Source organism: Sander lucioperca, chromosome 5 (assembly GCF_008315115.2).
Source record: "Sander lucioperca isolate FBNREF2018 chromosome 5, SLUC_FBN_1.2, whole genome shotgun sequence".
In the NCBI taxonomy this organism is placed as follows: domain Eukaryota; kingdom Metazoa; phylum Chordata; class Actinopteri; order Perciformes; family Percidae; genus Sander; species Sander lucioperca.
Genome location: NC_050177.1, coordinates 24,958,962 through 24,982,120, shown reverse-complemented (window position 1 = coordinate 24,982,120; position 23,159 = coordinate 24,958,962). Strand labels below are relative to the sequence as shown.

The 23,159-nt window shown below is 41.8% G+C and overlaps 1 protein-coding gene across 1 annotated transcript; it reads left to right on the top strand.

The window, feature by feature from the left end:
• The first annotated feature begins 10,238 nt into the window (after positions 1–10,238).
• On the top strand, positions 10,239–21,639 carry aipl1 (aryl hydrocarbon receptor interacting protein-like 1). Its single transcript, XM_031297300.2, has 6 exons — positions 10,239–10,507; positions 11,288–11,467; positions 20,046–20,234; positions 20,347–20,523; positions 20,618–20,759; positions 21,150–21,639. Exons 1-6 carry the CDS (start codon positions 10,403–10,405, stop codon positions 21,347–21,349), a joined length of 993 nt encoding a protein of 330 aa, XP_031153160.1. The 5' UTR covers positions 10,239–10,402; the 3' UTR covers positions 21,350–21,639.
• The last annotated feature ends 1,520 nt before the right edge of the window (positions 21,640–23,159 follow it).

The following is a 23,159-nucleotide window of genomic DNA, read 5'->3' as shown; positions in this document are numbered from 1 at the left end:
CCACACTTTGACACTATGTACTAGTATGTGTGGCCCTATGGGAGCAGCTTAAACTTTAGAGGATTAGGATGAGAATAGTTTAAGATTTGTGTCAGTGATCTTAGTATCTTATTTCACAATACGTGTAACAGATTATGCTACAAATTTGTTGTCTCTAAACAACCACTCGAGGGTCGAGTCACAGTCACATACATACTGGACCAATCAGTGAACATTTGGTAGTGTGACTTCCTGTCTCTCCAAATTCCTGAACTTCATGATTATTACTAAGCATTGCAGATATAAAAAAGCTTGTTCTGCAACCTCTCCCCCAGGATTTTCTCCAGATTGCTTTGGAGCAATTTGACATTTATAGAGCAGCCTTTGTGTTTTTATCCAGATCAAAAGTAGGAGGAAAAGACCAATGTCAGTCAGGCTTGTGTCCTATTGATATGTAACTTTGGAGAAAACTTGAAATCGTCTATTATACAGAGTCAGACTCCATAAAATTACATCTGTCTCCAAGTATTTCATCAATGGCCTTGCTAGACCAAAATGACGAAAGCGAAAATTGTGGAATAACCTTAGCAAATTATCCAAAAAGTTGAAACTGATTCAATAAAAGAACAATAAAAGATTTTCAAGCGGGACATGTCATCATTAGGTAGGGAGTGTCTGTGGGTTGGAAGTTTTAAAATTTTTCCTTCCAAAATCAGAACAGATGAAACCTCTGGCAAAATGTCTCCAGTGAAGATGTTATGAATTCTGTTATATGCATTACTGATGTGTGCGTGTGTGTGTGATCCATATTTCCAGCTGAGAGTACAGCCTCTAGGCAACACAGTGTGTGTGCATGCCTGTGCTTCTCAGAGAGTACTCCCTCTCAGCCATGGTGTTTCTGGTGTGTGTGTGTGTGTGTGTGTGTGTGTGTGTGTGTGTGTGTGTGTGTGTGTGTGTGTGTGTGTGTGTGTGTGTGTGTGATTTACTGTGTTAACAACATGCATACAAACACATTGGAGATGGATAATTAGTGACAATGGGTCTGCGGTGTTGAAAGTAGTTATGTACTTTACTTAAAATGACATGTCTTAAAATGTTACTTAAAGCTGCTCAAGTCAACTTGTATGTGAATTTTGGGGTGGAGACAAATCTAAAGAGTATTATCATCTGACTCTGAGAGCATATTAGCATTTTTCCGCTCATTGGTTTGGTTTTACGGCCCACAACTTTACTGTTATGGTTCACTCCAAGGGCTCTCATCAACTCGTTCTCAGCCACAGTAGGCAGTCGTTTTCAGGGAAAATAGCTCTGATAAACCCACTGCATACTACCTGTTCAGCATCAAACTACGAACAGACAGGCTAGAAGTGTTGTAGTCAAGACCACCTAAACCGAGAGCAAGTCATCACCAAGACCAGAGTGTATCGAGACCGAGACAAGACCAAGGCAGCGCGAGAACGAGTCAAGAAAGACCAAGACTAGGTCCCACACTGCATGACACGATAAAATGTGGAAAATGCTAACCATATGTTACCAATGTTAGCTAGCTAGCTTAGCTAGTCACACTAAGCTTAACTTTCTTTATGCTTCCTTTCTAAGTGCTGATAAAAGTGGTCCTAGCGGTCTCAGTCAGCATTACATTGCAGAATTTACACACTGCTGTGTTTTCTTTTAGATGTTGTTTTGCAAATAAACTGCTTTTGGTTTAGGTAGCCAAACTGTATTACAGATGATTTGGCTGACATCTCCCAGACAGCCAGAGCTTCTTCTCCTGTCTCCCGCATTCACTTTCTTGGGAGTGTGTGTAAAGGGGGCGGGGAGAGGGGGTTTACAGTAACAAATTTCAAAATAGAAATGAGTCAAGTTATTGGTTGCATTTGATGCAGGAAGTTTCACATCCAATCACAGTAATGATGTTAACACATAAATTAGACAATGCACAGGCAGTTTAGAGATATCCCTGCAGTTGTGGACTTGTCCGGTCTTGACATAAAATCCCAAGTTATCTTTATCCGAGACAAGACCGAGTAAAAATGCGGTCGATTCCGAAAAGAGACCAAGACCTTCAAAAAGTGGCTCGAGACCAAGATGTCGAGTACTACAACACTGACAGCTAGCGACTAGCTGGTGAACATAGTGCAGCATTTAGCAGCTAAAGAGTCAGATTTTTCCCTCAGGAGTTGGTGAACACCAAAAAGAGAGCTTAAAGGAGAGTGAAAACACTACAATACATGATATTGTTGTTCTGTGTCTGCTGATATGTAAAAATGTCACTTTTTGCTAACACATTTGCTAACTGCATTAGAATTATGATAGTTATTTAGTCAGTTTTATTTTAGTTTATGATAAAAACAGCCCCAAAATCACTCTGCTTGCCTTGGCTGTATTTTCCAGTTTATCTTGGCAGGCCTGCTTGGTTCCCTCAGAGAATGATTGTAAAAGAATTACAAAAACCTGTTTGCGGCATTTACTATCTAACTGGGACATTTTGGGACTTATTGACGGGGGGTTTGCTATGGACAAAATACACAGGGCGATACACTGTTAAGAGCAAATTTCATTTAACCATGTATCCAGCTAATTTATATAGCTTGTGTTATTGTATTGTGTGAACAGTTAACTTCAATTAATATTGTATGTGGCATTTTCTTTTGCAGGGTGCAAATCTTCCACTAAAACAAGTTCCTTCCCAAGACCATTGTTAAACCACCGTCTCGGTGACCAGAGCTTAGCGTTGCCCAAGATGATTGTGATTGGTTGAAAGAAATACAAACAACCCAGAGCGTTTTTTTCTCCTATCCCAGAATGTATAGGAGCCAGACCTTACTCAACATCACTGTGAAGATAGATCTGGAAATGCAAGACAAGTCAAAACACTGTTAAATGTACACTGTAAAAAAAACAACTCGTCCATAACATCCTCTCGCTGATGGAACCGTAGCTAGTTTGCAATACAAGAGAAGAGAACAGGGAAGTTTGTTAACGGCATTGCACCCCAGCTGCTATAGCTGAAGTAGCACTCTGTAGTTCTTCCTCCAGTAACGTGACTGGAGGACGGAGGTAAAGCAGAGTTTGCAGGTGCAGCTGGGTAAGACCCAGAGACACAAAAAACATTGGAAAGAATTGCAGGCTTTTTTCACACCATATCCAGCATTCAGATACATATAGATAAGGTTGAAAACTACCCGAATTTCCCCTTTAAAGCTTGTCAAACTGCCCCTTGTGGCAAACAAATTGATGCAAGTTTAAGTAAAAGTCCAATTAAGTATAATCAGGTAAATGTGCTTCCATCCATCTTCTTCCGCTTATCCGGTAACGGGTCGCGGGGGTAGCAGCTCCAGCAGGGGACCCCAAACTTCCCTTTCCCGAGCCACATTAACCAGCTCCGACTGGGGGATCCCGAGGCGTTCCCAGGCCAGGTTGGAGATATAATCCCTCCACCTAGTCCTGGGTCTTCCCCGAGGCCTCCTCCCAGCTGGACGTGCCTGGAACACCTCCCTAGGGAGGCGCCCAGGGGGCATCCTTACCAGATGCCCGAACCACCTCAACTGGCTCCTTTCGACGCGAAGGAGCAGCGGCTCTACTCCGAGCTCCTCACGGATGACTGAGCTTCTCACCCTATCTCTAAGGGAGACGCCAGCCACCCTCCTGAGGAAACCCATTTCGGCCGCTTGTACCCTGGATCTCGTTCTTTCGGTCATGACCCAGCCTTCATGACCATAGGTGAGGGTAGGAACGAAAACTGACCGGTAGATTGATAGCTTTGCCTTCTGGCTCAGCTCTCTTTTCGTGCGATAAATTGAGTGTAATACCGCACCCGCTGCGCCGATTCTCCGACCAATCTCCCGCTCCATTGTCCCCTCACTCGCGAACAAGACTCCAAGGTACTTGAACTCCTTCACTTGGGGTAAGGACTCATTCCCTACCTGGAGAAGGCACTCCATCGGTTTCCTGCTGAGAACCATGTGCTTAAGGTTTCAAAAGTAAAAGCACTCATTAGGCAACAGAAGACCTCTGTCAATGATGTAGGCAGCATTTTAACATTGGAGTTGGTCAAGGTGGTGCTAATTTTAACTATACACACTGTAAAATAAAATAATGTTGGCTGGTTAAACTTACTGTGTAACAATGCATCATGTTTTTTCATGTGCTCATTGTAGGTTTTACAATTTCAATTAGCTAAATAACTCCTAACTAAATGTGTCAAATAAAATGTAGTGGAGTATGTCTCCCAACCCTGCAAAGTGACCCCCACACTGCTCTTATTGCATGTTCCTTTTCGATCTGCTAGGTCAGCTCTACATGTCAATCTGTCAGGGAGAGAAATAAGTCTCTCTCTCTCTCTCTCTCTCTCTCTCTCTCTCTCTCTCTCTCTCTCTCTCTCTCTCTCTCTCTCTCTCTCTCTCTCTCTCTCTCTCTCTCTCTCTAAAGCACAAAAGGTTTACACATTCATAAACATTATGCTATGTGCGTATATGTTGTGCGTCATGGAAGGAGCCCTCCCCCCTGGGTTATGTATATGAATGAATGGCTTCTACACAGGGAATGGCTCCTCCCCAGGAAATCCACGACTGTACTTTCCAGAAATAGAGTATGACTTGCTTAAAGTGGAACTAATGCATCAGCAAAGGGTTTCCAGCAGGGCTTAACATGATGAAGACCTGGATGTACCTCCTGTTGGCAGAACTGCTTGTAGCTGAACCAAAGACGTGTGTGCACGTGGTTCCAAAACTGGCCCATTCGATTCCCCACGCTTCAATGTACATGCAGCAAATTCAGATATGCATGCACGTATACACACAAATGCAGCTAGACATGCATAGGCAGAGCAGTAGAGAAAGATGTAGGCGGGGTGATGCAAGCATTATGAGTCACTCTGACACAAAGCCTGAGCCTTACAACACAACACCTCTCCAACAGGTTGGATACATTGCTGCTCTCCCTCCACTCACTCATATGAAAATCGACCAGAGGTGAGGACACAGAAACAACTTTAAATCACCAAACCAAAATCTTATTAAGTACAACCCTCTGTTTTTATTGGTTTATAATTACAGGCTAGGGTTGGGCGCTATCCAAATTTTGATACCGTCAAACCTCCTCCCTATTTTACCATGGTATACGGTATTACCGTGACTAATTAAAAATTATGACGTAAGGCTCAGACGGCGTCACCAAACTGTTGGCTTGTGCACCGTTCAGAAACTGAATACCAAACACTAATACTAAAACAATAATAACATAACAACAACTTACAAAAAACTAATTTCTCCTCCACACTGTCACGTGATGACAACCACACATAATTATATAAATTATATTTTGTGGAGTGCAAGCGGGGCAGACGTGTGCTGTGGGGGAAGCAGCGCGTGGACAAACTGCTGCCGGTTGGCGAGGAAAATCCTGTCTGCCTCCACAGCCAGCGCCCGATAGTCTCTGGAGGAAGAGAGGGGGGAGCAGGCCAGTGCGGTGCGCACGGGTGCTGGAAGCTCTCCATTAACTCGGACAGCTTGCTGTCGCCAAGGCCGTTCAGGGACAGCAGGCGGTCTGCTTTCTCCAGCTCCGACAGTTCAAAGAGTTCCAACAGGAATGTTTTTAGTGCGTCGTACTTGCCGTTAGCCGGAGGAGCCTCTAACAGCGCCATAGCCCCGGCTGTTGTTGAGGCATCTAAGGCCGATACCACGTGGAAATACTTTGTAACGTCCTGTGTTATTCCTCTCAGCTGGAACTGGGCCTTGATGTGCTAAAACCACGGCCGAGGGTTGTGCTGTCAAAAGTCCGGTAACTTGATGGTGGCCACGTAGATAGCACCGACATTAGCCGCGCTGCTAACAGCAGCCGGCGCCGCCGCAGCAACAGCATTTTCACCACCGTCGTTTGACATAATTCAGCCCCGGAACTCGTATATCATAACACCTCTCCCTTAAAGGTACAGTACCTTGGTGAATGTCTCTTTCAGTCTTACATGTGGGTCACCACAATTTAATATTTAATCCTTGTCTCCTATATAAGCAAGGGCGTAGATCCCAGGCGGGTGGGGGGGGTCAGGACCCCCCCCCTTCTAAGGGTTTTCCCCCCCTAGAAATATCATTAAAACAATGCTGTGTATTGTAAATAACATAATGATGTATACTTAAAATATATGTGTGAGTAGTAAAACAATACAAACCCCAAAAAATGCTTTTTAAGTTTAGAAACTTTTTGAGTCCCCCCTCCCTTGCCTCACAGTGGTTTGGTCCACTGCATGCTGTACATTAGGAATCGGATCTGCACTAGACTCACAGTCACATTGGGTAGTGACAGGAATGTAGCTAGTAAGTAGGCGGTTCAATGCTATTTTATTCACATTAAACATCAGATGAAGTTGTTCATTTCTCAAATTGAAATTATGCTGAGTAATTAATGAATTAGTTATTAGGGCTGGGCGATATGGCCTAAAAATAAAATCTCCGATTTTATTTTTTTTAATTCGATTTACGATTTTTTTTCTGATTTTCCCCCCTACATGATAAAGCGACCGCTTCGGTGATTGTTCTCCACCAGATTCATCTTTCCTGTCATATGCGGTGCCTTGTGCAAAGGATTCGGCTACAGTTAGCTGTTTTTTAGCTAAGGTTTGTTGGTCACTGCGGTTTTGTTCGTCTCGGAGAGACTGGCATTTTTCATATTCGGCTGGATGTCTCTGTTTCAGGTGTTGGAATAGGTTTGTGGTGCTGCTGCCTTTGACTGTGATGGGCTTTAGGCAAATGTTGCAGCGTGGGGTCTCTTGCTCCACGTCTGTCGCAGCAAACCCATACCAGTTCCAAACAACAGATGATTTTATTCCTTTCTTGGGAACAAACTTCCCACTCTCACCGGTAGCCATGTTGTCGCTTGCTGTTGCTGTTTCATGTGTGCTATGATGTTGTTGTTGTTGTCGCTTGCCATACTGCTATGTGAAACTAACGCTACGGAAGCTCAGGGGAGCCAAAAATGCGCCATTACACAAAAACTCGATTTACTTATTTTTTTAATCGCCCGCGACAAAAAACTCGAATTAATTCATTCAATCGATTTTTCGCCCAGGCCTATTAGTTATAACAAAAAGTTTGCTATGTTAGTGTAATGTAATGTAACGTTACCTAGCTTGTTTAATAGTTTGTTGGATAGAAATTCACCCACTACAACTACTGTTACCAAGGCGATAAACCGTTAACGTAAACGTTATGTGTGTGAACTGATATTAGGGTTAATATTGAAGATCTACAGTTGTGTTTGAAGTGGCTGATCAGTGGGTTTGCTGCAGTTAAATATATATCCTCTGTCCCAGACGAAACCTAATATTTATGTGGAGGACGCAAGATCATTTTATAATTATAATATGACCGCGTGGTGAAACTATGAACCTAATTCATATTTGATGAGCTTTATCAGTGGCTCACTAATTTACATTATGATCAGCTAATTTAACAAGTGTACAAAAGTATTGAATTTATTTTATATGGGGACACTTTTTCAAAATAAGTCATTATGTTTTAAGGTATTTTTGTGGCTTGTGTACACATGTCCTCTACGAGTATAATTGTGGCTGTATTATTTGTGTCCCCTTCAAAAATTGCTCTTCAGAAATTTTATGTTTATTGTCCCCATCTACTGTTAGATCAGATTTACGCCCATGTATATAAGTGCATTGCATTTTTTTTAATGACGGTATTGAAACTGATACCGTTGCTATTTTTAGACCCCGTGGTATACCGTATTACCGCCCAACCCTATTACAGACAGGGGTCCAACAATGACTAATCACACCTTTTATTATTTTTCTTTTGAACTCACAGATATGATAATTAATAATAATGTAAAAGGCTGTAACTATAGCAACACAAATGTCATCCAAGAGAAGCACTCCACCATATGCCCAGTGTTTCCACAGAGAAAGATGGAGGAGCAAAATCCAGAGAGGAGAAACAATGTACCAGCTTTTTTTTTAATTCTTTAATTATACTATGATTAATATTAAAGGGATACTTCACCCAATTAGCATTAAGCTTTGTATCAGTAGAAACACGGTAGTATTTTTGAATGACCGTGCTTCCCTCCCTCATGTCCCCCTGAGACTAGAGATCTCTGTATCGTGGGTCTGGAAAAAATCTTCCGATGACGTAAAACGACGATTTTTGCGTCATCGGAAGATTTTTTGACCAGAGGCAATGGACTACAGCCAGTAGTAGGAGTTACTTCCACATGTTTTCAACCTGCCCACAGGGGGTTGGACTGTCGTCTTTCTCCGAAGATTCCCGAACCAAAACAAGCGTCAGCCATCTTGAATCCTCACTAAACAGTAATCTATCTCTCTCTCAGCAGCAAACTTTTAAAACAATTATGTGCATCAAACTACAGCACATGTGTACCACCGGGATACACTGGTACAGATCGGAGAATATGCAGGACACTTTATTACAGACGGAATACTCAACACACTTCGCCTGCTATGGAGACCAGCGGTGTTGCTCGATGCCTCTGGCCGGTAAAGGGACATCATCAGCGGGGAACGCGGAGCGAGTGCTGGTGGAAAGCTAACGCTAGCCGGCCACCTGTTCCATCAATCCTGCTTACAAGTGTCCGCTCATTAGACAACAAATTGAACTACATCCAACTTCAACGAAACTCCCAACGCAAGTTCAGAGACTGCTGTGTTTTTGTTGTTGTGGAAACATGGCTGAACAACAGTGTACCGGACTATCCAGAGTGATAGAGAAAGATGGCTCTGGGACTATCCAGCTACCAGGCCGGCTGCTCTGTCGCCGGGTAAGACTAGTGGAGGAGGGCTGTGTTAACACGAACTGGTGCTTGTATCCAACTAACTGCTAACTGCTGGTGGAGTTTGTGACTGTTAAATGCCGACCATTCTACATTCCACGCAAATTTACAACTGTGTTTATACTCGGTGTTTACAGCCCACCAAGCGCTAATGCTAGTACCTATATGTTAGCTGAACTTTACGGAGCCTATAAATGTGTGTGCACTAAATGTAGACTGTTTCGTATGTCGTTTTTATATAATGTTTTTATATATTTTAAACGTGTAACCACTTGAGCCACGGTGAAACGTTGTTTCGTGTATATGGCTGAAATGACAATAAAGCACATTGAGTTGAGTTGACTGTCTCACTGTCTGTCTGTCTGTAAACGGTAGGCATGGCTTTCTAAAAAAAAATTCACATTTCTACTGCATAAGTGACCCAATTTAAAGATATATTCATCTTTCCAATGCTCATGCACCTCACCCTGCTACCACCTCTGCCAGGCTAAAATGTGTGTTTGTGACTGTTATAGATGAATTATCAAGTCAAATAAGGTTTATTTGTGTAGCTCAGTATTCCATACACTGTAAATGTCTCAAAGGGGCTTCACACGTCCACATTAGCAACACTTCCAAATTTAGGACCAATATGATCAACAAGAGAAGGACCGCCTCCTGCTGCACTACTGACCTCTTCCACAAGAGAGCGTAGAATCTGCTCATTGCCTGTACCCTGAGAGCTGCAAAGTACACACAGAACTGTTGCCCAATCCTGTGTGTCACATCAGTGAAAAAAGGCTAAATTGATAATACTATATGTTGCAGCACTTTCCAATAGAGGTCTTATTTGAATAGAAATAAGCTTGCAACTTTGCCTGAAACTACATGGTGAAATACCTATTCCTCCATGTTGCACCACAGAGGAAACACAAAGCTGTAAAGTTATACAATTGTGAGCACTGCCAAGGTGCAGTTATGGGTTTTCTATTTGTGCAATTAGTACGGAATAAAGCATTAACATTGGGTAATGTTTTAGGATAATTGCCCCCTCAAACTGCTTGCAGACTTTGTTAGCAAAAGCTACAGGAGCCTTGGATCTCACACACACGATGGGAGCCAGATGTTTAATAGACAAGGTCAAGGAGTCCATACAGTAATTGTCTGCTCCACCATTTCTCAGTATTCTAGGCATTGTTCAGATCACCACATCCATATAAATCCAGGAAATTTCCTGTGGAATCTCTCTCTCTCTCTCTCTCTCTCTCTCTCTCTCTCTCTCTCTCTCTCTCTCTCTCTCTCTCTCTCTCTCTCTCTCTCTCTCTCTCTCTCTCTCTCTCTCTCTAACAAAAACTCAATGCTGACTCTGTTTCTCCTCCTTTCTGGATGTTTCTGGGGTCTGACAGTATTCAGAGAAAGTGCTGATGATGGCCGATAGATGATGATACATAAGGAGAGGAGGAGACGTTTCTAATCTCATTATCCCTACCTAAACTAATCCACCAAGAACAACACCTCCTAGTCATCCATACCCTTTACGCATCTTGTACCCCACACATCGTTGTGATACACACATAATTACTCATAAGATATATAAATACATATGCATGTAATATAAGGTGATCCATATCAATAAACAAAAAAGATGTCGGATATGCAGGATACGATGCTGCTGGGCTTGGAGGGAATCAAGAAAACCATCCTGCATGGAGGCACCGGAGACATCCCAAAACTCATCACTGGGACAAAGGTATTGTTGGCCTTCATTACTTAATTTGTGTATGTTTGGTAATGTTTGGTATTTCTTTTACAAATTATTGAATTATTGAAAATTTGTTTCACAATGCTAGTTTTAAATGTTCTAAATCTAATTATAGGTACTAATAGAAGTTAACATACAACCTAATTATCACACTATGCACAGCATCATATGAGCATGCAGACAAAACAGTTTTTCCAGACTGGTTGCAAAGCAACAACAAATTTGAGAATGTCTAAATTGAGGCTCTATTTTGTTGTCTAAATTGTCTATTTTGATGAGTCACTAAAGGCATTTGACATAATCTGAGGTTCATAAAATCATTCCTGGCGTACTGGTATTGCATACTGTATGCGGGCCCTGTTCTCATGAAATATGGGGAAAGCTCATGAAACAACAGGTTTTTATGGTTTCACTTCCCTTGGATGTTATCCAACCATGCAACCTTGGCATGTCTGTCCTTCCTCCTGTTTGTCTGCCTTGTTGAATAACTGAGCTGTGTGAAGCTTGTGACATAACATTTTTGTTGAGACTCTGTTGTGTTTAGTCCCCTATTTCAACACAACATGCCATTTTAAATTTTATGGAAATTTGTGATCATGTGCATTTCAGGCACTATTTATTTGGTCGTATTGATAATCACTTTAGCTGCCTTATGTTACATGAAAGAGTCCTCATTCATTTTAAAGCTGACATAATTCAGAGTCATTTCCCCCACTTTCTGTCCATACTGTACAGTTTTAACAAGCAAGCTTCATGTCTCTACTCCAGGTGACGTTTCACTTTCGCACCCAATTGTGTGATGATGAACGTACAGTGATAGATGACAGCAAAGTGGCGGGGACGCCCATGGAGATAGTGATCGGCAACATGTTTAAGCTGGACATCTGGGAGACCCTGTTGTCCTCCTTGAGGATCGGTGAGGTGGCTGAATTCTGGTGTGACACCATTGTGAGTGCTAAAAAAAAAAAAAAAAAAAACTTAAGCACCAGCTGCTTTTTGTTTTAATTTATTTGTGCATTGCCTTGTTTTCATGGCTGCTTGTTTTTAACCACAGTGCATCATTGCTGTTAGTGCAAATCTCTTCTGAGAGGTTTGACTGTTAACTTTATGCAGAATGACATCACACTGTGGACCTTATAGACTCTACTTTTCAATAACAAGCAACAGCACAACACAGTAGGACAAGTGTTATGTGCTCCACTTGTATGCATGTAAAGTCTAAACATAAAGCACAAGCATATATTGCACCCTCTTGTGCATTAAATAGAAAATGAACACAGAAGTATCCAGATAATAAATGCATTAATCTTAAGCTGCAGAGGGCTAACAGAACAGACTTTTCAAAACTGGATCAACATGCAATCTGAAGTAGAAACACTTACATAATAATAATAATAATAATAATAATAATAATAATAATAATAATAATAATAATAATAATAATAATAATAATAATAACTAGAACTGCAAGCAGTTATGACGGGGTCCAAGCCACCGATGCCAGTCGCCCCCGACGCCCCGTGGAGAGCGCGAAAGCGGAACCCAAAGTCTGGCGGTGGGGAGGCAAACGTCAGTAAATATCGAGAGGTGTGAGCCGCGTCGTCTGCGGTACATTGCCATTGCAAATGTAGTGGTTAACAGTTAATCTCCATGCATATACAGACTATCTTTAACAATGCTCTACAATAAACAAACTTCTTAACCCCCCTGACCACAGGGGACAGCAGAGAGAAATGAGAGAGTGACTGAGAGGGTGGAGGGTTGAGGCAGGTGTGGTGGTTGAAGGAGCAGGGGAGGTGGTCAAGTTGTTGTAAATGTAGGCGCCGATTTATGTTTTCCTCCATGGGTGCTCACAGGCGCACGCCCTTTAAAAAAAAAAAAAGTAATCAAAAATTGTTTGCATTTCAGAACCTTAGGAAGTGGACAGCGGCCGACACGAACACACACGGCTATTAACTTGATAATAAAGCCGTAAAGTAGGCTTTCAACTCAGGACAGTGCCACTTCTCACAAATACAGATAGGATTGGAGATGAAAAGTTTAACTGACACGTAACCGCGATCAGCTTTGTGGGGAATTAAGAATCAATGCCACCGACATAACCAATCACACTATGACAGACGGTCCACTTAGCACCAACTGCAATGTTTCATTTTAAATGAATGTAGCCTACTGGCAGTCTGGCACACATGGGTGCTCAGAATTTTCCGTGGGTGCTCGAGCTCCGGAGCACCGACGGTATCGGTGCCTATGAATGGTGTTGATTTTGGATTGAAAAAGTGAGAGAAAAAGAGTTGCATTTGTCCACTGTTAAAGGTTGTAGAAACTTTGTCAGCTGGGTTAAGAAGTTTGTTTATTGTAAAAAACTAGGGGAGCACGCAAAAGCAAAAACCAAAACGTAACGGTAGGAGACAAACATCAGTAAATATTGAGAAGTGTGAGCTGCAAGGTCTGTGGTACATTCCCATTGCAAATATGCCAATATTTAATATTAACATTGATTGAATAAAAGGGCCAAAACTCATCTACGTTGATTATAACGCCCCCTAATGGCCGATCTTCGCCAAATGTGGTACAGAGCCTCAGAGTGGCATGCCGAACGAGCACCACAAGTTTCGTGTTGATTGCATTTACTGTGGCAGAGATATTGCATTGTCCCCTCACTCGAGAACAAGACCCCAAGGTATTTTTAACTCCTTCACTTGGGGTAAAGACTCATTCCCTACCTGGAGAAGGCACTTCATCGGTTTCCTGCTGAGAACCATGGCCTCAGATTTAGAGGTGCCGATCCTCATCCTAGCCGCATCACACTCGGCTGCGAACCGATCCAGTGAGTGCTGAAGGTCACAGGCCGATGATGCCATCAGGACCACATCATCTGCAAAAAGCAGCGATGAGATCCCCAGCCCACCGAACTGCAACCCCTCTCCACCCCGACTACGCCTCGATATCCTGTCCATAAATACTACGAACAGGATTGGTGACAAAGCGCAGCCCTGGTGGAGGCCAACCCTCACCTGAAACGAGTCCGACTTACTGCTGAGAACCCGGACACAGCTCTCGCTTTGGTCGTACAGAGATTGGATGGCCCTGAGAAGGGACCCCCTCACCCCATACTCCCGCAGCACCTCCCACAGTATCTCCCGGGGGACCCGGTCATACGCCTTCTCCAGATCCACAAAGCACATGTAGACCGGTTGGGCATACTCACAGGCTCCCTCCAGGATCCTTGCGAGAGTGACGATCTGATCTGTTGTTCCACGACCAGGACGGAATCCGCATTGTTAACTATATATATATATATATATATATATATATATATATATATATATACATACATATTTACACACATACATGTATGCCCCCATACCAGGGACAAACATACTTCCTTTGGACATGTATGTATGTGTATATTATTTGATATATAATTTTTCTAATTGTAATTCGTATAGTCTCCGTTTCTGTGTGTGTGTGTGTGTGTGTGTGTGTGTGTGTGTGTGTGTGTGTGTGTGTGTGTAGACATGTATAGTAACAAATAACTACTTCACTACTGTACTTAAGTACTAAAAGGCTGTATCTGTACTCTTACTTCAGTACATACTGTATTTACGAGTTTAATACTTTTACTCCGATACATTTTTTATGTGCTGCATCGTTACTAGGGCTGCACGATATTTTGTTACATCGCCATGTGCGCATGCGCGATAGTCACATCGCAGGACGTTGCAATGTTGATGCTTAAACTTTTTTGCTGCTTGATAGAAAAGTAAACTTTCACCGTTCTCCTTTCACATGATCGTTACCGGCCGAGCCTTCCCCTTTAAGACAGGTGGTCATGTGGGCAACATGTGTATGTGACGGAACGTTAGTCGGACAGTTCAAGTCAATCAATATACAGTAGGCCTAAGTTATAACTATAGTAGGTTAAAATGTCTTTTAATTGATTCAACATATACATGTTCCAGGCCATTTATCCATTATAAAAGTTGCTCTAAAAGTACTGACAGTATAAAAATAATACATTAAATTAAATTGTACATCATCAGCTTATGTGACCTGAACTGTTGGAAGAATGCATTGTAACTCTAACATTGATTGAACATTGGCGCCATCTACTGGATCATTTGCACTAATTGCCTTACTGTTTATAAGCTTCATAGATCTGTTTACATGTAACTTTATGTACGTATGTGTATATGCATATCCATGTATACACTTTATTATATACAACTTATATATGTACATAGTAGTCAAACGTTCATGTTTAACGTTACCTTGTTCATCTTTGTATTTAGCTGTAACATTGTCTGTTTCTGTGTTGAAAGCAACACAAAGCCGAACTCAAATTCCCTTGTGTTTACACTTACTTGGCCAATAAAGCACTTTCTGATAAAAATCCGAAATATAAGTTCTTTATTTATTACCGTAAGTATCTTTGCAGATACCCCCAATTAAAAAAAAAATCCGATTTGAGGCACCACGATCTCATTGTGTGGGCTGGCGCTCTGTTCTTTAGCTAGCTGGCAATAACCCCAGCAAAGCTATAAAGACCAGCCAAATCACTGACTTATTTATTCTGTAATGGATAAATGTCACTCAAGCACCTTCATATTTGTTTTAACATTAGTAGAATACCCTTAATAGTTGATTTGTTTGTATTTTTTGAGTGAATTGACGTTCATTTTGGGTAACAAGTGGACGCAACTGTCACTAAGGCTAGCAAGCTCCCCAGCTATAAGCTATTATTTTTATGATTTTGATCATATCTTGTGACTATACTTTCGTTAAGGTCCTAAGGCGTAAGACAGTTGATGATTGTTGTTTGCTATTTTATTTAGGATTGTTGATCAGACGGCTGAGCTAAGATAGCTAATGCTGGCGGCATCTGCCTCTTATTGCCATAGACACATTCCGAACAAACATTCCGAGTGTTCATTCATCATTTTAATACTTTTTTTTTTATAAGCATGATATATTATTAGCCACACATTAGTAACACATAAGTACCAGAAAGTAAGCAAAAGAACACTAACAAAATGTGAATCTAAACGATGAGAATATACTGTACTCTAGTTATGCAGTGCCAGCCTTCCGATTCAACAAGTCAAAACGGCCAAAATGAAGGCAGACGGCCCCTCTGACGGACGACAGCACAGAACACACCGAAGAGACTCGAGTCACTGACCTTGCCAGACTGTCCGACGGCCGATTATCGGGTTAGTGTGTCACGATCTTAACATACAATCGCCGCCTAGTCGCCGCTGGTCTCTCGTCTGCAATCCCTATTAAATCAAATTCAAAATTCCACACGGTTTGACGACGACGGGGATGGTAGCCTGCTCCTTCTCCTGGGTATCCTTTGAATGACACTATCCACTCGCCATAGTGAGTGTGTAGAAAAGTATGGTAAACGGCAGCTGCCACTGACACAGTGAAACACATTTCCATGGGTATTGAAGCTACAGTAGTCAGTGTTTTATGTTTGCTGCAAAATCATCCGATTAATGCAAGGTTATCACGACATCTCCCGGCCATTTTTCACCGCAGAAAGCTGCTACCAGCCAGGCTAAACCTAATATAGTTAGCCTAAAGAAAAAGTCCCAACTAACGTTACGGTTCGGAGCCGCAACGCTGGAAACGTAACACCAATCTACAACAGCAGTCTGTGTCTGATATAATGTAATTTACACTGATTTAAGTGTTCTTTGATACACAGTTTGTTGCTAGTGCATGACGTGCAGGTCTGCATGCAAAGCAAACCACTAATCACAATCAATGTTGATCAATTTATCAAAAAACCAAACAAGCCCCGCAACCACAACCTGAAATTTAGAGGAAGCAATATGCATGCATTATTACTATCATTCACTTTAGCCTGGATTGATAGTATTATATGAAAACAATGGTGTCATGTCAGTCAACCAGTGTATTTAACTACCTAATGTCCCTCTCCAAAAATCACTTCAGAAGAATAGTCGCAGCGCTTACTTGCTTTGGTGTTTGTAAAGCATTAAAGTTCATCAAAGAATGGTTCACATTAGAAAAGTTCCTTTTTCATTTTTATTTTCTATGTACTGTAGATACACTTCCCTACAAAATCACCCCAGTAGTCGAGAATGATTTATTATTTTTTATTAGTCATCTTTTTTCATATCGCAATATATATCGCAGGAAGAAAAAAATATCGCAATGTAAGTTTTTTTTTTTTTTATCGTGCAGGCCTACTTTAGGCTAAACATTTGAAATAATATAAACAATATGATATTCAAACTTTTGACTGCTTTCTTTAAAGGGATAATTCACCGTTGGAAAGATGAATATATCTTGAAATTGGGTCACTTATGTAGTAGAAATGTGAAAATAATTTAGAAATTGGTGGCTTCTAGGCCGAGAAAAGCCAGAAAACGTGTTTTGGGGTCATGTGGATGAAAGACACCAAATCCCAGAATGCACTTGCTTCACTGCTTTAGCGTCTACTCCCAAGCCACGCCTACCGTTACAGACAGACAGTGAGACAGTCAACTCAACTTTAGTGTGTTTTATTGTCATTTCAACCATATACACGAAACAACGTTTCACCGTGGCTCAATTGGTTACACAATTAAAATATATGAAAACGACATTATATAAAAACGACATACGAAACAGGCTACATTTAGTGCACACACATGATATGCTCCGTAAAGTTCAGCTAACACATAGCTAGCTACTAGCATTAGCGCTTGGTGGGCTGTATCACCGAGTATACAAATTTGCGTGTAATGTAGAATGGTCGGCATTTAAAGTGCCCATATTATGAAAAAAAACCTTTTTCTGGGATTTGGGGTGTTATGTTGTGTCTCTGGTGCTTCCAAACACATACAAACTTTGAAAAAAATCCATCCATGCTGTTTAGAGTGAGATACGGTTTCTGAATGTGTCCTGCCTTCAGTCTCTGGGTGAGCTGTTCAAAATCGGCACGGCTTGTGACGTCACAAGCCGAAACGAGCAAGCTAACCGCAACCATTAGCTCGTAGCGTTAGCATGCTAACGCTAATGCTAACGCTAGCATGCTACCTCGTTCTCAATAGCAAAGCACTGCTACAACACACACAAGTTCACCATAATCTACAAAAGAACTACTTACATGTGCGCCCTCATTTAGAAGTCTCCCAGCTAATCCTGCCTTGCAACTGACCGAAGTTGTAGAAACAACCTCTTTTACTGTCTATGGAGCTAGCTAGCTGACATGATCTATATCTGAGCTACTGGGCATGTGCAAGTGCAATCAAAGATAGTACAGAAGAAGAAGAAGAAAAGAGGTCTCACTCTGTAGCTAAAACAGAGACCAGGTGAAAAGAGGATCTGCAGCAGTGAGAGAGAGCACTGCAGTACAACAAAAATATGGTGTTTTTTGAAAATTAAACCATGTAAACCTATTCTGGTACAACCTTAAAATACAATTATGAACCTGAAAATGAGCATAATATGGCTGCTTTAACAGTCACAAACTCCACCAGCAGTTAGCAGTTAGTTGGATACAAGCACCCCCATTTCTCCGATACAGCAATTGTTTCCACAACAACAAAAACACAGCAGTCTCTGAACTCTCGTTGGGAGTTTCGTTGAAGTTGGATGTAGTCCAGTTTGTTGTCTAATGAGCGGACACTCGCAAGCAGGATTGATGGAACAGGTGGCCGGCTAACGTTAGTTTTCCACCCGCAAACTCGTTCAACGTTCCCCACTGATGATGTCCCTTTACCGGCCGGAGGCATCGAGCAACACCGCTGGTCTCCATAGCAGGCGGGCGAAGCTGTGTCAAGTATTCCGTCTGTAATAAAGCGTCCTGCATATTCTCCGATCTGTACCAATGTATCCCGTTGGTACACGTGTGCGGTAGTTTGAATGCACATAATTGTTGTTCTAAAATTTCCTTCGGGATGAATAAATCTATCTATCTAAAGTTTTGATGCTGAGAAACCACTAAGCTACGCGAGGATTCAAGATGGCTGACACTCGTTTTGTTTCATGAAATTTCGGAGAATGCCGGCATGCGGAAGTAGGACTGTAGTCCATTGCCTCTGGGCAAAAAAGCCTCTTATGATGCAAAATGACGATTCTTGCATCATCAGAGGCTTTTTTCCAGACCCACAATACAGAGATCTCTCGTCTCGGGGGGACATGAGGGAGGGAAGCACAGTCATTCAAAAATACTACCGGGTTTCTACTGATACAAAGGTTAGTATCCCTTTAATAACTACATAACACAATACTTGTACTTTTACTTTCAGTACTTGAGTAGTACATTTTAAAATAAACTACGTGCAATACTTGTACAAAAAATGTTGAATACTTTAGTACTTCCACTTAAGTATGGTGCTTAAAGAGCACTTCAACTTCTACTCAAGTCTTTTTTGATAGAGCACTTCTGTCAAGTCTGGGTCTCTAGTACTTTATACATGTCTGTGTGTGTGTGTGTGTGTGTGTGTGTGTGTGTGTGTGTGTGTGTGTCTCACAGACAGATGGGTTGAGGTATACTGTCGTTAATCTGCAGCAGCCTCACTTTTCCTTAATCGGCTCCGATTCCTGCTGAATCAGCACTACTGACTCGACTCCACTCTGATTAGATTTGATGGGGCTTAGAGCATTTATTCACTCCTCTCTGGACACTCCACTGGATATGGTGTGCAGTACCCTTCCCATCCAATGGAGGGCAAACTTGCCACGTTAGACTGAGGATAGACTGGAGATCATGTGAAACAACTCATTTGAATTACAATCCATCTTTAATCAGGTTAATGTAAAATCAGATTTCCTGTGTAGCGTATGTGCACTACATGTTACTTGATTAAGCAAGTCTATGCATAAGACAGAATTTGAAAGCGAAAGTCGCCTTCAGTCTAATTTAGGGTTGCACGATATTGACAAAATGTGATATTGCGATATTGATTATGAATATTGCGATAGATATTAATTTCAATATTTTTAAACATATGTAAAATTACAAAAGTTACGGGAAAACGCATCAAAATAGATTCATAACAAATGGACTGGTACAGCATGAATAAATGAATAGCGACCATGTCTACAGAACAGGACATGTTTTACTGGTTGTACAGTATAAAATAAATAAAGAAAACAGGAAACAACTTTTCTTTCGCGTCTCTGATTCGTTCAGTTTTGTTGTCTCTATCAATTTCTTCACTTACACTGTCACTCTGTCGAAATATGCACACACGTGGTACGCTCCATAGGGTTTGTCATGTACTGGACCCGTGCGCTGACGTGCACTAACATGTGCAAGTGGCACGGTAACTGGCCAGTGAAATGATGATTATTATAGCGTTTCAAGAGGGCTCTAAATCAAACACAACTAAGCAACACAGCCAACAGACGGGACGCAGCGCTCCACAAAATAAACAAAATATTGCATAATTATTGCGACACTTTCGATATATTGCGATAACAATATTAAGTCGATATATCTTGCACCCCTAGTCTAATTCCTTTTTAAATTTAGATTTGTGTGATCCTCTCTCCTCTCCAGCACACTGGCGTTTATCCACTTGTGTCCAAGAGTATGAGGCGCATTGCAGAGGGCAAAGACCCAGTTGAATGGCACATCCATACATGTGGTATGGCCAACATGTTCGCCTACCACAGCCTTGGCTACGACGACCTGGATGAGCTGATGAAGGAACCGAAACCCCTCTACTTTGTCCTGGAGCTGCTCAGGGTGAGAAAGGACAGAGACAACCACACAAATTTGTGTCAAAGGGAAGCTTACCGAGTGAGAAAAAAAGAAAAGAAAAAACACTTCCGTATGTATGCGTGCGTGTGATTGACAGGTGCAGCAGCCCAGTGAGTACAGCAGGGACACGTGGGCTTTGAGTGATGAGGAGAGGCTGAAAGTGGTCCCTGTGCTGCACGGCCACGGGAATAAGCTCTACAAACAAGGTCACTACCAACAGGCCACACAAAAGTACAAGGAGGCCATCATCTGCATCAAGAATGTTCAGACAAAGGTGATCAAATAGGTGGTCCGAAAAAAGAGTTTCCTTTGCTTCTATAAAACATGTATGCATAAATAGACGTTGATCTGAACTACTTTCCTCTTAGGAGAAAGCATGGGAGGCCCAATGGCTGAAGCTGGAGAAGATGGCCAACACCTTAACGCTCAACTACTGCCAGTGTCTACTGCGCATGGAAGAATACTACGAAGCCATCGAGCACACTACTGACATCATCAACCAGAACCCAGGTTTGGCACTGACAGAGACTGATAGGATGTGTGTGACTCCGCAATGGTGGAGTGAGGGATTATGTAGACATTTTTTTTTTAGATTACCACATTTCAGCCTGTTAATTTATTGTGAGAGTGAAAGTCTTGCATGCTGTGTAAACATTACAGCCTTTAACAAGCTGGGTATGTTTCTGCTGTGTGTGTATGCAATTACTTATTTTTTTAAATGGTGGCTATAAGTGCATGCATCACGTGTCTGTAAAAGTCTGACCCTATAAAAGTTCCAGTGCCTTTACTTTAGCCTGCGCCGTCTATGTGTGTATGTGTTCATAGACAGCACAAGGGAATCTAAGACGTAAAAGATGAAAGAAGATGCTGCTGTCAAACATGCATGCGTTTGTCCTCCAGGTGTAATGAAGGCCTTCTACCTGCGAGGGAAGGCCCACGTGGAAGTGTGGAACGAGGCGGAGGCTCGGCAGGATTTCAGCAGGGTGCTGGACCTGGACCCCGGCATGAAGAAGGCCGTCAAGAGAGAGCTGGCTGTGCTTAATATGCGCATGGAGGAAAAGAACCAGGAGGACAAGATCAAGTACAAAGGCATGTTTTGACCAGGAGAGACTGCAGCAGAGGTTGGAGCATCAGAGAAGTGATGGGCTAAAGAAGAGTGAAGTTATTAAATCACAAATCCCCATCCTCAATTTGACCTTTAACCACACTACACCCTACTCCCTGCATCGACTTTCGTCATGGCTTTGAGATGCTCCTAGTAGTGTGGAAGAGAGTGCCCAATAAAATAATAGTGGTTTATTAAATCAGGATGTTATATAAGCCGCTCCCTTTCGGCTCCCCTCTTTCCTTTTCCTCCGAACTATGAGTGAGACAACCTAGTAAATTAAAGGTCCCATGGCATGAAAATTTCACTTTGAGGTTTTTTAACATTAATGTGAGTTCCCCCAGCCTGCCTATGGTCCCCCAGTGGCTAGAAATGGCGATAGATGTAAACCAAGCCCTGGGTATCCTGCTCTGTCTTTGAGAAAATGAAAGCTCAGATGGGCCGATCTGGAATCTCCTCCTTATGACTTCATAAGGAGGAAGGTTACCTCCCCTTTCTCTGCTTTGCCCACCCAGAGAATTTGGCCCGCCCATGAGAAAGAGAGAGACATCATGGCTTGAAAACAAGCAAAGTGGCAGTTGGTCAAGGCCACACCCCCACCCTCTCTCCTCCTCAATAGCATTTAAAGCTACAGACACAGAAATGGCCCATCCTAAGTAAAGCTCATTGTGGGACTGGCTCTAGTAGCTGTAATTCTGCACCAAGGCTGAATTTCGGGAAAGAGACTTCAGATACAGTATTAGGGGACCACTAAGGCCTATATAAAAGCATCCAAAAAGCAGCATGTCATAGGACCTTTAAACACTTTTCACCCTTATATTCTCACTTAAATTGGTTGATATTAGAGCTGCAACGATTAATCGATTAATTGTTTATTATTCGCCAACTATTTTGATAATAGATTAGTCAGTTTGAGTCATTTTTTTTAAGACAAAAGTAAAACTTCTTTGATTCCAGCTTGTTAAATGTTACGGAGCCCCTAAGAGGACATGAGCAAAGTTTAGTTTCATGTGCGGACGCAAAACCTTTTCATGTGCGCACATGAAAGTTTCACGTGGGGGGACATGAATTTCAAAACTCTGCACCAAAATGATTTATTATTTTTATTCAGGAATTCAACTGTCTGTCATGTGAACCCAAAAATACAAATAAAAAATCATTACAATCATGAACTCAAGTGTCATTATGAAACACACAAAACAAACACAAAGTGTTGGTCTGTACAGTTGTGCTGTTATAGTTATATGTAGTTTGCTGCTAGCATGCAGCCTGACGTCTGACTCCTGATGCTTTGTTTGCATCACATAAAACTGCAGTAATCCAGGGGTATTGCCCTACCCAGTCCTCCCGGTACCTGCAGAGACGTTTTTGCTTTTTAGCTACGTGTTCATCGGGTCTAAAGTTTAGTTTCGTGTGAGCACATGAAAAGGTTTTGCGTGTGCACATGAAAGTTTCGTGCGAGCACATGAAACTAAACTTTAGATTTTTTTTTTGCTCATATCCCCTTAGGGGCTCCGTAAAATGTGAATATGTTCTAGTTTCTTCTTTCCTCTGTGACAGTAAACTGAATATCTTTGAGTTGTGTACAAAACAAGACATATGAGGACGTCATCTTGGGCGTTTGGGAAACACTGATCCACATTTTTCACCATTTTCTGTCATTTTATAGACCAAACAACTAATCGATTAATCGAGAAAATAATCAACAGATTAATCGACAATGAAAATAATCGTTAGTTGCAACCCTAGTTGATATTTCATGGACTTGTTTAAATGGTTGACTTGGTTGTTTATATTGCATTTAT